Source organism: Pseudorasbora parva, chromosome 3, assembly GCF_024679245.1.
Source record: "Pseudorasbora parva isolate DD20220531a chromosome 3, ASM2467924v1, whole genome shotgun sequence".
NCBI classification, from domain to species: Eukaryota; Metazoa; Chordata; class Actinopteri; order Cypriniformes; family Gobionidae; genus Pseudorasbora; species Pseudorasbora parva.
The window spans coordinates 1,739,083-1,754,179 of NC_090174.1; the positions used below are offsets into that span (position 1 = coordinate 1,739,083).

At 43.9% G+C, this 15,097-nt stretch overlaps 1 protein-coding gene across 4 annotated transcripts in view; it reads left to right on the forward strand.

Annotated features, from left to right (window-relative positions):
- Positions 1-3,043, forward strand: part of ak1 (adenylate kinase 1) — a 29,433-nt gene extending 26,390 nt beyond the window's left edge. For all 4 annotated transcript variants that reach the window (XM_067437543.1, XM_067437542.1, XM_067437545.1 and 1 more), the window contains exon 7: positions 2,957-3,043. In XM_067437543.1, coding sequence (XP_067293644.1) covers positions 2,957-3,025 — 69 coding nt within the window. In that variant the 3' untranslated portion in view covers positions 3,026-3,043. The remainder of the gene's footprint in view (positions 1-2,956) is intronic.
- The last annotated feature ends 12,054 nt before the right edge of the window (positions 3,044-15,097 follow it).

Below are 15,097 nucleotides of genomic sequence, written 5' to 3' on the forward strand. Positions count from 1 at the left end.
TTGTCCCCCCGAATAATTAGAAATGGCCAAATTGTCCCCCCCAATAATTAGAAATGGCCAAATTGTCCTCCCGAATAATTAGAAATGGCAAAATTGTCCTCCCCAATAATTAGAAATGGCCAAATTGTCCTCCCCAATAATTAGTAATGGCCAAATTGTCCTCCCCAATGATTAGAAATGGCCAAATTGTCCTCCCCAATAATTAGAAATGGCCAAATTGTCCTCCCCAATAATTAGTAATGGCCAAATTGTCCTCCCCAATAATTAGAAATGGCCAAATTGTCCTCCCCAATAATTAGAAATGGCCAAATTGTCCTCCCCAATGATTAGAAATGGCCAAATTGTCCTCCCCAATAATTAGAAATGGCCAAATTGTCCTCCCCAATAATTAGAAATGGCCAAATTGTCCTCCCCAATGATTAGAAATGGCCAAATTGTCCTCCCCAATAATTAGAAATGGCCAAATTGTCCTCCCCAATAATTAGAAATGACCAAATTGTCCTCCCCAATGATTAGAAATGACCAAATTGTCCTCCCCAATAATTAGAAATGGCCAAATTGTCCTCCCCAATAATTAGAAATGACCAAATTGTCCTCCCCAATGATTAGAAATGGCCAAATTGTCCTCCCCAATAATTAGAAATGGCCAAATTGTCCTCCCCAATGATTAGAAATGGCCAAATTGTCCTCCCCAATAATTAGAAATGGCCAAATTGTCCTCCCCAATAATTAGAAATGACCAAATTGTCCTCCCCAATAATTAGAAATGGCCAAATTGTCCTCCCCAATGATTAGAAATGGCCAAATTGTCCCCCCCCAATGATTAGAAATGGCCAAATTGTCACCCCAATGATTAGAAATGGCCAAATTGCCCCCCCCCCCCCCCCCCAATGATTAGACATGGCCAAATTGTCCTCCCCAATAATTAGAAATGGCCAAATTGTCCTCCCCAATAATTAGAAATGGCCAAATTGTCCTCCCCAATGATTAGAAATGGCCAAATTGTCCTCCCCAATAATTAGAAATGGCCAAATTGTCCTCCCCAATAATTAGAAATGGCCAAATTGTCCTCCCCAATGATTAGAAATGGCCAAATTGTCCTCCCCAATAATTAGAAATGGCCAAATTGTCCTCCCCAATGATTAGAAATGGCCAAATTGTCCTCCCCAATGATTAGAAATGGCCAAATTGTCCCCCCGAATAATTAGAAATGGCCAAATTGTCCCCCCCAATAATTAGAAATGGCCAAATTGTCCTCCCGAATAATTAGAAATGGCAAAATTGTCCTCCCCAATAATTAGAAATGGCCAAATTGTCCTCCCCAATAATTAGTAATGGCCAAATTGTCCTCCCCAATGATTAGAAATGGCCAAATTGTCCTCCCCAATAATTAGAAATGGCCAAATTGTCCTCCCCAATAATTAGTAATGGCCAAATTGTCCTCCCCAATAATTAGAAATGGCCAAATTGTCCTCCCCAATAATTAGAAATGGCCAAATTGTCCTCCCCAATGATTAGAAATGGCCAAATTGTCCTCCCCAATAATTAGAAATGGCCAAATTGTCCTCCCCAATAATTAGAAATGGCCAAATTGTCCTCCCCAATGATTAGAAATGGCCAAATTGTCCTCCCCAATGATTAGAAATGGCCAAATTGTCCTCCCCAATAATTAGAAATGGCCAAATTGTCCTCCCCAATAATTAGAAATGGCCAAATTGTCCTCCCCAATGATTAGAAATGGCCAAATTGTCCTCCCCAATGATTAGAAATGGCCAAATTGTCCTCCCCAATGATTAGAAATGGCCAAATTGTCCTCCCCAATAATTAGAAATGGCCTAATTGTCCTCCCCAATAATTAGAAATGGCCAAATTGTCCTCCCCAATGATTAGAAATGGCCAAATTGTCCTCCCCAATGATTAGAAATGGCCAAATTGTCCTCCCCAATGATTAGTAATGGCCAAATTGTCCCCCCCAATAATTAGAAATGGCCTAATTGTCCTCCCCAATGATTAGAAATGGCCAAATTGTCCTCCCCAATAATTAGAAATGGCCAAATTGTCCTCCCCAATGATTAGAAATGGCCAAATTGTCCTCCCCAATAATTAGAAATGGCCAAATTGTCCTCCCCAATGATTAGAAATGGCCTAATTGTCCTCCCCAATGATTAGAAATGGCCAAATTGTCCTCCCCAATAATTAGAAATGGCCAAATTGTCCTCCCCAATGATTAGAAATGGCCAAATTGTCCTCCCCAATAATTAGAAATGGCCAAATTGTCCTCCCCAATGATTAGAAATGGCCAAATTGTCCTCCCCAATGATTAGAAATGGCCAAATTGTCCTCCCCAATAATTAGAAATGGCCAAATTGTCCTTCCCAATAATTAGAAATGACCAAATTGTCCTCCCCAATGATTAGAAATGGCCAAATTGTCCCCCCCAATAATTAGTAATGGCCTAATTGTCCTCCCCAATGATTAGAAATGGCCAAATTGTCCTCCCCAATGATTAGAAATGGCCAAATTGTCCTCCCCAATATTTAGAAATGGCCAAATTGTCCTCCCCAATAATTAGAAATGGGCAAATTGTCCTCCCCAATAATTAGAAATGGCCAAATTGTCCTCCCCAATATTTAGAAATGGCCAAATTGTCCTCCCCAATAATTAGAAATGGGCAAATTGTCCTCCCCAATAATTAGAAATGACCAAATTGTCCTCCCCAATAATTAGAAATGGCCAAATTGTCCTCCCCAATAATTAGAAATGGCCAAATTGTCCTCCCCAATAATTAGAAATGGCCAAATTGAAATTAAAGAATTCAAACAGCCGATCGATGTATTTACAGTCTTGCTTTAACCCATCAATGCTCTCTCTCTCTCTCTCTCTCTCTCTCTCTCTCTCTCTCTCTCTCTCTCTCTCTCTCTCTCTCTCTCTCTCTCTCTCTCTCTCTCTCCTCCAGATAAACTCTGAGCTGCCGGTGGACGAGGTCTTTGCAATTGTTGAAAAAGCTATTGATGAGCTGAAGTAAAAAACACTTGCCAACAAACACTTGTTTCTTTTGCTTTTTCTCTCATATTTACTCGTCATCACTTGCCTGTCAAACTACAGAAGGACATCCAGAAATGCCCTTTTCTCTGTGTATGTATGTGTGTGTGTGTGTGCGTGTGCGTGTGTGTGTGTGTGTGTGTGCATTCATTGGTCAAACACACTGATCCTGTAGGTTTAAATTTTAGTAGCTAAAGTTCATTCAAAATAATAATAAATACTCTAATAGCAATAAAATGAGAGTTCTTCTAACATATGCAATTTTTTGGGGCATGCACATTCATAACCCAATAGTCTTTTAATTTAGTATCAATCGTTATTTGATAAATTTTTTGTGACCATTTTTACACACACACCTATATATATATGTATGTAAATGTGTAAATGTATGTGTAAGTATATATACATATTATTTTTTTAAATATGCATTTTAAATATCTAATTAAATATAGTTTTTGTTAAAGGTGCACTTTGCAACTTTCCGTCTACTAGAGGTTGCATAGCCGCTGAGCTGAGCACGGCTGCTGGAGCGATTGGTTATTAACGTTACTGTAGTGAAGCAGAGCAGGAGCGAGTGTTGAGGAGCTGAGCACGGCTGCTGGAGCGATTGGTTATTAACGTTACTGTAGTGAAGCAGAGCAGGAGCGAGTGTTGAGGAGCTGAGCACGGCTGCTGGAGCGATTGGTTATTAACGTTACTGTAGTGAAGCAGAGCAGGAGCGAGTGTTGAGGAGCTGAGCACGGCCGCTGGAGCGATTGGTTATTAACGTTACTGTAGTGAAGCAGAGCAGGAGCGAGTGTTGAGGAGCTGAGCACGGCCGCTGGAGCGATTGGTTATTAACGTTACTGTAGTGAAGCAGAGCAGGAGCGAGTGTTGAGGAGCTGAGCACGGCCGCTGGAGCGATTGGTTATTAACGTTACTGTAGAGAAGCAGAGCAGGAGCGAGTGTTGAGGAGCTGAGCACGGCCGCTGGAGCGATTGGTTATTAACGTTACTGTAGTGTAAAGCAGAGCAGGAGCGAGTGTTGAGGAGCTGAGCACGGCCGCTGGAGCGATTGGTTATTAACGTTACTGTAGTGAAGCAGAGCAGGACCGAGTGTTGAGGAGCTGAGCACGGCCGCTGGAGCGATTGGTTATTAACGTTACTGTAGTGAAGCAGAGCAGGAGCGAGTGTTGAGGAGCTGAGCACGGCCGCTGGAGCGATTGGTTATTAACGTTACTGTAGTGTAAAGCAGAGCAGGAGCGAGTGTTGAGGAGCTGAGCACGGCCGCTGGAGCGATTGGTTATCAACGTTACTGTAGTGAAGCAGAGCAGGACCGAGTGTTGAGGAGCTGAGCACGGCCGCTGGAGCGATTGGTTATTAACGTTACTGTAGTGAAGCAGAGCAGGACCGAGTGTTGAGGAGCTGAGCACGGCCGCTGGAGCGATTGGTTATTAACGTTACTGTAGTGAAGCAGAGCAGGACCGAGTGTTGAGGAGCTGAGCACGGCCGCTGGAGCGATTGGTTATTAAAGTTACTGTAGTAAAGCAGAGCAGGACCGAGTGTTGAGGAGCTGAGCACGGCCGCTGGAGCGATTGGTTATTAACGTTACTGTAGTGAAGCAGAGCAGGACCGAGTGTTGAGGAGCTGAGCACGGCCGCTGGAGCGATTGGTTATTAACGTTACTGTAGTGAAGCAGAGCAGGACCGAGTGTTGAGGAGCTGAGCACGGCCGCTGGAGCGATTGGTTATTAACGTTACTGTAGTTAAGCAGAGCAGGACCGAGTGTTGAGGAGCTGAGCACGGCTGCTGGAGCGATTGGTTATTAACGTTACTGTAGTGAAGCAGAGCAGGAGCGAGTGTTGTGGAGCCGAGCACGGCCGCTGGAGCGATTGGTTATTAAAGTTACTGTAGTAAAGCAGAGCAGGACCGAGTGTTGAGGAGCTGAGCACGGCTGCTGGAGCGATTGGTTATTAACGTTACTGTAGTGAAGCAGAGCAGGACCGAGTGTTGAGGAGCTGAGCACGGCCGCTGGAGCGATTGGTTATTAAAGTTACTGTAGTAAAGCAGAGCAGGACCGAGTGTTGAGGAGCTGAGCACGGCTGCTGGAGCGATTGGTTATTAACGTTACTGTAGTGAAGCAGAGCAGGAGCGAGTGTTGAGGAGCTGAGCACGGCCGCTGGAGCGATTGGTTAATAACGTTACTGTAGTGAAGCAGAGCAGAACCGAGTGTTGAGGAGCTGAGCACGGCCGCTGGAGCGATTGGTTATTAACGTTACTGTAGTGAAGCAGAGCAGGACCGAGTGTTGAGGAGCTGAGCACAGCTGCTGGAGCGATTGGTTATTAACGTTACTGTAGTGAAGCAGAGCAGGACCGAGTGTTGAGGAGCTGAGCACAGCTGCTGGAGCGATTGGTTATTAACGTTACTGTAGTGAAGCAGAGCAGGAGAGAGTGTTGAGGAGCTGAGCACGGCCGCTGGAGCGATTGGTTATTAAAGTTACTGTAGTGAAGCAGAGCAGGAGCGAGTGTTGAGGAGCTGAGCACGGCCGCTGGAGCGATTGGTTATTAACGTTACTGTAGTGAAGCAGAGCAGGAGAGAGTGTTGAGGAGCTGAGCACGGCTGCTGGAGTGATTGGTTATTAACGTTACTGTAGTTAAGCAGAGCAGGAGCGAGTGTTGAGGAGCTGAGCACGGCCGCTGGAGCGATTGGTTATTAACGTTACTGTAGTGGAGCAGAGCAGGACCGAGTGTTGAGGAGCTGAGCACGGCTGCTGGAGTGATTGGTTATTAACGTTACTGTAGTGAAGCAGAGCAGGACCGAGTGTTGAGGAGCTGAGCACGGCCGCTGGAGCGATTGGTTATTAACGTTACTGTAGTGAAGCAGAGCAGGACCGAGTGTTGAGGAGCTGAGCACGGCCGCTGGAGCGATTGGTTATTAACGTTACTGTAGTGAAGCAGAGCAGGAGCGAGTGTTGAGGAGCTGAGCACGGCTGCTGGAGTGATTGGTTATTAACGTTACTGTAGTTAAGCAGAGCAGGAGCGAGTGTTGAGGAGCTGAGCACGGCTGCTGGAGCGATTGGTTATTAATGTTACTGTAGTGAAGCAGAGCAGGACCGAGTGTTGAGGAGCTGAGCACGGCTGCTGGAGCGATTGGTTATTAACGTTACTGTAGTGAAGCAGAGCAGGACCGAGTGTTGAGGAGCTGAGCACGGCTGCTGGAGCGATTGGTTATTAACGTTACTGTAGTTAAGCAGAGCAGGAGCGAGTGTTGAGGAGCTGAGCACAGCCGCTGGAGCGATTGGTTATTAAAGTTACTGTAGTGAAGCAGAGCAGGAGCGAGTGTTGAGGAGCTGAGCACGGCCGCTGGAGCGATTGGTTATTAACGTTACTGTAGTGAAGCAGAGCAGGAGCGAGTGTTGAGGAGCTGAGCACGGCCGCTGGAGCGATTGGTTATTAACGTTACTGTAGTGAAGCAGAGCAGGAGCGAGTGTTGAGGAGCTGAGCACGGCCGCTGGAGCGATTGGTTATTAACGTTACTGTAGTGAAGCAGAGCAGGAGCGAGTGTTGAGGAGCTGAGCACGGCCGCTGGAGCGATTGGTTATTAACGTTACTGTAGTGAAGCAGAGCAGGAGCGAGTAATGAAGAGCTGAGCACGGCTGCTGGAGCGATTGGTTATTAACGTTACTGTAGTGAAGCAGAGCAGGAGCGAGTGTTGAGGAGCTGAGCACGGCCGCTGGAGCGATTGGTTATTAACGTTACTGTAGTGAAGCAGAGCAGGAGCGAGTGTTGAGGAGCTGAGCACGGCCGCTGGAGCGATTGGTTATTAACGTTACTGTAGTGAAGCAGAGCAGGAGCGAGTGTTGAGGAGCTGAGCACGGCCGCTGGAGCGATTGGTTATTAACGTTACTGTAGTGAAGCAGAGCAGGAGCGAGTGTTGAGGAGCTGAGCACGGCCGCTGGAGCGATTGGTTATTAACGTTACTGTAGTGAAGCAGAGCAGGAGCGAGTGTTGAGGAGCTGAGCACGCTGCTGGAGCGATTGTTACACAAACAAGCCTCGTGAGCACCGGGACTTTTATCGGGACGGGACGGGACACAGTCGCTTTTCCGTTCTTCCGGTTATGATTATGAGGTAATGCGGCTCTGTTTATCATATTAGATACAGTTAAGTGTGTTTAAAATGATGTTATGTCGTTACTCCGTGCGTTCACTTGTTCACACTGCTAAGAGTAAAGCGCTCCTGCCAAATAAAACCCGAAACCGAGGGTAGCGCAGATATGACGCAATTGACAGGCAACTCGCTCAAACGCTATGCTGAAACGTCCCGGCCCTCAGTTAAAATAGCAATTTTCTCACAATTTACAAATAGTTGGAAACGTTTGGGATATTGTAGGTACTCAACTGAACAAAATATATAACACTGGCCTAGTGGTTTTGGATATTTTACTGCAAAAAAACTGCATAGTGCACCTTTAATTTTTAGTTTTAGTTTATTTTTATGCATTCTAAATAACCCACTGATGTCTCATATGGACTACTTTGATGATGTTTTTATTCCCTTTCTGGACATGGACAGTATAGTGTGCATACACTTGCATACGCTCTCGGACTAAATATAAAATATCTTAAACTGTGTGTGAAGATGAACGGAGGTCTTACAGGTGTGGAGCGACATTAGGGAGAGGAGTTAATGACAGACATTTCATTATTGGCTGAACTAACCCTTTAAAGTGATGAGTGATAGTTTGGACTGGATTTAGGACTATAATATTAACGGCTGGTCTGGAATCAGGACTGCCCTCTAGTGGAGACTACAGCAGATCACACTGAGCACAGAACACACACACACACACACACTCTCTCTCACACACACACACACACACACACACACTCTCTCTCTCTCTCTCTCTCACACACACTCTCACACACACACTCACACACACACTTGAACATAGACACACACACACACACACTTGAACATAGACACACTTGAACAGACACACACACACACACACACAGTTGAACATAGACACACACACACACACACACTTGAACATAGACACACACTTGAACATAGACACACACACACACACTTGAACATAGACACACTTGAATATAGACACACTCACACACACTTGAACATAGACACACTCACACACACTAGAACATAGACACACTCACACACACTTGAACATAGACACACTCACAGACACTTGAACATAGACACACTCACACACACTTGAACATAGACACACACACACACTTGAACATAGACACACTCACACACACTTGAACATAGACACACTCACACACACTTGAACATAGACACACTCACACACACTTGAACATAGACACACACACACACACACATGTTGGTCTATGTGGTTTACAGGGACTCTCCATAGGCGTAATGGTTTTTATACTGTACAAACCGTATTTTCTATCCCCTTACACTGCCCCTAAACCTACCCATCACACACACACACACACTGCCCCTAAACCTACCCATCACAGGAAACATTCAGCATTTTTACTTTCTCAAAAAAACATCATTTAGTATGTTTTTAAGGCCATTTGAATTATGAGGACATTTGATAAGTCCTCATAAACCACATTTATAGTGTAATACCAGTGTAATACCCATGTAGTTATACAAATTTGTGTCCTCATAAACCACATAAACAGGCTCACACACACACACTTGAACATAGACACACTCACACACACTTGAACATAGACACACACACACTTGAACATAGACACACTCACACACACTTGAACATAGACACACTCACACACACTTGAACATAGACACACACACACACACACACACACACACTTGAACATAGACACACTCACACACACAGGATCCAGTTGTTTGCCGCTGGAGAGAAGGATGCTGGAATTATCACGGGCTGCTCACACTTCATTCGCAAGAGCTGAACAACTCATCCACAGGCATCCGGATTATCCCCTGAGGAAGAAGAGGAGGATGAAGAGGAAAACGAGGAGGGATGTGTCCTTCTCAACATCACGGCAGGTTATGTGTGGAATGCACATCCTCGCAGACACATACCTGAAAACATCCTGGAAGGAAGTGTGTGTGTGTTTCTGTGTTCATGTGTGGGTGTGAGAGAGAGTGTGTGTGTGTGTGTGTGTGTGTGTCTGTTCAGGTGTGTGAGAGAGAGAATGTGTGTGTGTGTATGTTCAAGTCTGAGTGTGTGTGTGTGTGTCTGTGTTCAGGTGTGTGTGTGTGAGAGAGAGAGTGTGTGTGTGTGTGTGTGTGTGTGTATCTGTTCAGGTGTGTGAGAGAGAGAATGTGTGTGTGTGTGTGTATGTTCAAGTCTGAGTGTGTTTGTGTGTCTGTGTTCAGGTGTGTGTGTGTGAGAGAGAGAGATTGTGTGGGTGTGTGTGTCAATGTTCAAGTGTGAGGGTGTGTGTGTGGGTGTGTCTGTGTTCAGGTGTGTGTGTGTGTGTGTGTCTGTGTTCAGGTGTGTGTGTTTGTGTGTGTGTGTGTCTGTGTTCAGGTGTGTGTGTGTCTGTGTTTAGGTGTGTGTGTGTGTCTGTGTTCAGGTGTGTGTGTGTGTGTGTGTGTGTGTGTGTGTGTGTGTGTGTGTGTGTGTGTGTGTGTGTGTGTGTGTGTGTGTGTGTGTGTGTGTGTGTGTGTGTGTGTGTGTGTTGTTAGGGGTTAACAGTTTAGACCCATAGACCAGATATGCGAAATGAAGACCAGGAGTCTGGAGGTTCAATCATCGGAGAGAATTTGACTGAAGAGTAGTTTGCAGTTTCATCGGTAGAGTCAGCTTCAGAGTCTCCGGGGCGGTGGCCGGCCAGAATTACCACACCAGTTATACCGATTTCAAGGGCATGATTTACATCATTACGGACACCTGGAAAATTACTGATTGGCATAAAGTCTATCTGTCATGAAAGAATAGATAGATGTTGTTGTTGTTAATCAGGATGTATACATCAAAATCCCAACATTGGGGTAGTGTTGACTTCGGGGAAGTCCTAGAAAGACAGCAAGCGGTCTAGGGTGTGAGAAAAAGTGGTCCAATCCAGTCGGAAGGTATGGGAGGCCTGCGCAGAACATGTAACACACACACACACACACACACACACACAAGACTCTAGGGCACATCTCGCCTCCAAGGTTAGCAGAGCCGGCGCTAGCCATTTGGGTGCCCTTAGCACAAATGCTTTAGCCGATGACGGACAGATGATCAACAGAAACTGACCAATGAGATCATCAGGGCGGGCTTTAGCCGATGACGGACAGATGATCAACAGAAACTGACCAATGAGATCATCAGGGCGGGCTTTAGCCGATGACGGACAGATGATCAACAGAAACTGACCAATGAGATCATCAGGGCGGGCTTTAGCCGATGACGGACAGATGATCAACAGAAACTGACCAATGAGATCATCAGGGCGGGCTTTAGCCGATGACGGACAGATGATCAACAGAAACTGACCAATGAGATCATCAGGGCGGGCTTTAGCCGATGACGGACAGATGATCAACAGAAACTGACCGATGAGATCACCAGGGCGGGCTTTAGCCGATGACGGACAGATGATCAACAGAAACTGACCAATGAGATCATCAGGGCGGGCTTTAGCCGATGACGGACAGATGATCAACAGAAACTGACCAATGAGATCATCAGGGCGGGCTTTAGCCGATGACGGACAGATGATCAACAGAAACTGACCAATGAGATCATCAGGGCGGGCTTTAGCCGATGACGGACAGATGATCAACAGAAACTGAGCGATGAGATCATCAGGGTGGGCTTTAGCGATGATATCACATAATAGTCGCTTCAACCCACGGACATAGAAAACAACCCGCGGAAAAAAACGAGGACTTGGCAACACAGTGCAGTTGAGCTCTGTTGGCGTCGCTCCGTCGCTCTGATTGATTGTTGGTCTGTCCAATCGAGGTCTTTCCTGGTTGGGTTGAAACACGCCCCATAATCACAGCCCAATGGAGCATCAGACTCATATTCTGACTAGAGCTGAGGATGACCACGGCAGGCTGCAGTTTTGAGTGTGTAACAAGAAACAGAACTGAAGGGATCCCACGCTCTGAGAGGCGGCTTGAGCGCACGTTGCGCTGTGTGAGTGTTTTAATTACTCTTTTCAACATCAACCAAGTCACATAAGTAACAGTCGTGCCCAGTACACTTTTCACAATTCTGAAGTAGCCTATTAAAATCATTCAGATATTGCGTGCCGTTGCGATATGCATATTGCGATATGTATATTTTCGATATTCCGATAATTTCGATATATTGCACAGCCCTACTGTTCACATATATTCACTATACAAACTAGTCATGAAAGTTTAGTGAAAATTGGCTGGGAAAGAGTTAACCCCCGTCCCTGACTTGAGGAAATAAATGATTGTGTGGTGACATTAGTGTGATCATGTGACTTCAGGACAGTTGCTTTGATTGATTTGAAGCATTTTCCCCAAAATTGAAGCCTTCTAGAAACCGCGTGACCTTTTTCTCGGCTCATAATGCAAGGAATGACCTTGACCTCTAGCAGCTGCATTTTGGACTTATTGTATTAGTGTAGATGTTGTTCTCCTCATGATGTAACGAGTACACGAGTGCTTTGGGGCTGTTTTTCTGCAAAAGGACCGGAACGACTGATCCATGTAAATGAAAGAATGAATGGGGCCATGTTTCGTGAGATTTTGAGTAAAAACCTCCTTCCATCAGCAAGGGCATTGAAGATGAAACGTGGCTGGGTCTTTCAGCATGACAATGATCCCAAACACACCGCCTGGGCAATGAAGGAGTGGCTTCGTAAGAAGCATGTCAAGGTCCTGGAGTGGTCTAGCCAGTCTCCAGATCTCAACCCCATAGAAGATCTTTGGAGGGTGTTGGAAATCCGTGTTGCCCAGCAACAGCCCCAAAACATCACTGCTCTAGAGGAGCTCTGCATGAGGAATGGGCCGAAGTACCAGCAACAGTGTGTGAAAACCTTGAGGCGACTTAGAGAAAATGTTTAACCTCTGTCACTGCCAACAAAGGGTATAGAACAAAGTATTGAGATGAACTTTTGTTATTGACCAAATACTTTTTTCCACTATAATTTGCAAATAAATTATTTAAAAATCAGACAATGCGATTTTCTGGATTTATTTTTCTCATTCTGTCTCTCATAGTGGAAGTGTACCTATGATGAAAGTACAGGCCTCTCTCATCTTTTTAAAGTGGGAGAACTTGCACAATTGGTGGCTGACGATACTTTTTTGCCTCACTTGTACACTGTAAAAAACATTTAGGTTGTACAACAAAAAAAATCTTAGTACCAATTTCCACTAGCTTTTTTTGTTGACTCAACTTTTGTAAATCACAGTTATACGAACTGAAAATAAGTTGTCTGTGACATATATTTTTTTGTTGTTGTGTCAACTAGACATTATTTGTTTGCTGGAGATATGCAACTATTCAGTAACAAATCTTTTGTAGTTGAGCCAATTGGAAACAGGTTTAGATCTTGATTTTTAAATTTAAAATCATTTGTTCATTACCATTTTGGTGATGAGTGTTTCCTTTGGTTGGGCAGTTAGCCTCATTGTGTGAGTTTGTGGCCTTTGTGACGGTGTTTAGCAAAAAAGCAAAGGGGTGAGTGTTTTACCACACAGACATCTAGAATAAGCATGTGAATCTCAACAATGGTCACATGCTTCATGCAGCAATGCATGCTGGTGTAACGGAGGCCAGCTAGTAGAAGTTGCTGTGCGAGTAAACCTCACTCCTCTGACCTCAAGAGACGCTCCAGCGACTGACGCTAGAGGTTGGAGCCTTTAGCCTCCTTGTTAGAGCGTCCGACTCTCATGCCGGTGGACCCGGGTTCGAGTCCCGGTCCGAGCAGTAGGGGTTACACTGGGAGCCAACGTAGTATTAAAATGAGGGCTCCCATCATGCATTGCAGCATGAAACATGTGACCATTGTTGAGATTCATTTGCTGATTCTAGATGTCTGTTTGTGTGTCTAAAAAAAAATCCCACAATGTGTTTAAAAATCAAAATTCAGAATGACTGATCTGCTGCAAAAAAACTTTTGTTGGTAAATATAATACACCATTTATGAAAAAATCACTTTGATCATAAATAAAGTAGTTAACTACTCCCATTTATAATGCTGTTCTCTAGATCACCTGATCTTTGGTTACAGCATTCTTTGCAACGAATTGTGTTTTGTTAAACACTGTTACAAACTCACACAATCCGCTAAGACTCAAACTGCCCAACTAAAGGAAACACTCATCACCAAAATGGAAACCACACATTTCCAATTAAAAAGTCTACATCTGAACCTGTTCATTCTTAATGAGAGCTTCTGTTTCCAAAAGACACAAAATGCAGAATTGGCTCAACTACAAAAGATTTGTTACAGATTAGTTGCATCTCTCCAGAAAACAAATAATGTCACGTTGACTCAACTAAAAATTTTTTTGTGTGTCACAGACAACTTATTTTCAGTTCGTATAACTGATATTTACAAGAGTTGAGTCAACAAAACAACGCTAGGGGAAATTAGTACTAAGATTTTTTTTTGTTGGACGAGATTTTTAGAGTATGGATTTTTGCTGAACCAACAAAACAAAATCAGTCATTTTTTCAAGTTGTGTTTTTTACAGTGTATATATAGTGTGATTTTTGGGGAATTGTATTGAATCCAATAGATACCATAACGAATGTACCCAGAAATCGAACAGCGCATAAGGGTTAAAAAGTGTTATCGAGGGGGGCCTTTATTTATGCATCCTTACTAAAAAAAAAAGGCTCCAACATCAAGGAAACTGAAAATCGATCTTTTCTTTTGTCTCATTTGTTGCCACTGCATGCGATGTGCTCATGGGTCAAGAAAACTACACAAACAAATGCTTTTAATCTTACACGCTAAAAAATTATTGGTAAAAACAACCCAATGTTGGGTCAATCCAAATCCAGCAACTGGGTTGTTTTAACCCAGCGATTGGGTTGTCTTAAGCAAATATTTAACCCAACCGCAGGGTTAAAACAACCCAATCGCTGGGTAAAAAATAAAATAAAAATTGTTGGGTTAGTCCATATTTGACCCAACATTGGGTTAAAACCACCCAGCGTTTTTTAGAGTGTATAGTAAGTAAATGATAAGTGAGCGTCAGTGTGACCTCAGCCCAAACGGTCAGATTAAACTCTTGCCCGCGGCTCGCGACCTTGAGCGGATCCTCTGAGGGCCATAAGGAAGCACAGGGCCTCGCGCAGACACTTGCCCTTTGTGTAATGTGCTGTTTGCTGATGACATGGAAACAAACGGCACCATGCTGGAATTCAGACGGACAGACAGAGCAGCCTTTCCTGCGATTGAGTGTGTGTGTCGACGGTATACGTGCAGAATGCGGCTTCATGTTGTTTGTCCTCCTACATCAGAAGACGCTTTGAAAACCTGAAGGTCACAAACTCACCATAATGTCTGTAAAACCGCCACATGACTGTCCATCCTTTCTAAATACTGGCTGAAATTGATAATAGTCCATTTAAAAAGCTAAGTCACACTGCAAAATATGCTTTTCTTACTTAGTATTTTTGTCTTGTTTCTAGTCCAAACATCTAAAAACTCTTACATTAAGAAGCATTTACTAGACAAGTCCAAATTATTGTCTTGTTTTGGGAAAAATAACTCAAAATGAAGAGAGTTTTTGCTTAAAATAAGATAAATAATGTTGTTTTAAGATTATTTCTCTCACCCCATTGGCAGATTATATATATATCTTATTTTAAGCAAAAACTCTCTTCATTTTGAGTTATTTTTCCCCAAAACAAGACAATTACTTTTGCTTGTCTAGTAAATGTTTCTTAATGTAAGAGTTTTTAGATGTTTAGACTAGAAACGAGACAAAAATACTAAGTAAGAAAAGCATTTTTGCAGTGAATATTTATTTCAGTGGTACACATAGAAACGTTTAGATTTTTTTTTCATGTTCCATGAATATCTGACATGTAATATGTCTGGGGTTTTCTGGAGTATATGGAGTTTGACCAGCACAATCACTGCAGTTCTTGAGC